A 1,099-nucleotide genomic window follows, 5' to 3' on the forward strand; every position below is an offset into this window, starting at 1 on the left:
GGTGAACGAGGCTGCAGTAGTTGTTTTTGAGACTGTCTTCATTGTGTTGTGTGTGTGTCACACTGTCTTCAGACATGGTCATGGCAGACAGCAGTGCGCTGGCTGTGCTGAGCTGAGGAGGAGGAAGGATGATGGTGCTGCTGAGACACCTCGGGAGATGAAACGTTGCGTTTCTGTCGCCACCAACTTGGACGGGAACACCAATTGTCCGGTGCTGCTCATTTTAGCCGCAATAGCCGGTTGCCTTTTTTTCACCGAGGAAGAATCATGAGCGGCGGAATGTCTGTCATCTTCACGCCACTGGCGGTGAGTTCATCGATACGTAATTCATTTATTATTATTTTTTGTTTCTTGAATGTTCAGGACAGGTCGAGGATTCCCTGGCAGGTTCTCCATTTAAAGGCGCAGTGCCTGTTTTTTTGTACAGACCTTGCCCCAAGCTGCACCAGTAAACGTATTGCTTATTAGACAAATTGAAGAGATGAGCCTTGTCATTATTACATTTTAGCTTATTTTACTTTAAAACAGAAAACTAAAATAATTTAACCTGTGTAATTATTACTACTTTATTCATCTGTTGATAACATGCACAAAAGAGAGGGCATGCAGTGGAGGGATGGAGAACAAGAGCACTGCAACCTATTGTTTAATTTGAACTTTTGTTGACCTGGATATGTCCGTTTATTTTACCATTATCTATCTATTGTAACATTTTTAAATATATTTTTTTTACACAAGGCATGGGGGAATTTAGTTCATGGTTTGTCTATTGTCCAAAACCCAAGGCTGCCTATTTATTTCAAAAGTACAGATAATAAGGTGTATAGGCAGAATATAAATGTGTAAGCCCTATCTGTTTCTACCTGTCACGTTTTAAAGATAATAAACTAATATCCTATCATAGTAGAATATAACAGATTCTAATGGGCCTAAATCATTTTGGACTGAAACTAATAATTTCCCAGGAGTGTTTAGGCAAATCACAAGAGCTGGTCCTCCCTCTGACAAGGCATCCCAAACAAAGACCTTTGTTTCTGTTGCTGAGATTGGCTGCAATTGAGATGTGGATCCGCCTAGTCTGCTTCTGATGTTGACATTA

At 40.5% G+C, this 1,099-nt stretch overlaps 1 protein-coding gene across 1 annotated transcript in view; it reads left to right on the top strand.

Moving 5' to 3' along the window:
* Positions 1-267: 267 nt before the first annotated feature.
* tnfrsf21 (tumor necrosis factor receptor superfamily, member 21) overlaps positions 268-1,099 on the top strand; it is a gene marked incomplete at both ends in the record, with an annotated part of 63,753 nt that continues 62,921 nt past the window's right edge. The window contains one exon of the mRNA XM_080744861.1: positions 268-306. Within this exon, the coding sequence (XP_080600987.1) occupies positions 268-306 (39 nt within the window). The remainder of the gene's footprint in view (positions 307-1,099) is intronic.

The sequence above is a fragment of the Nannobrachium achirus genome (assembly GCF_963921795.1).
Source record: "Nannobrachium achirus genome assembly, chromosome: 16".
NCBI classification, from domain to species: Eukaryota; Metazoa; Chordata; class Actinopteri; order Myctophiformes; family Myctophidae; genus Nannobrachium; species Nannobrachium achirus.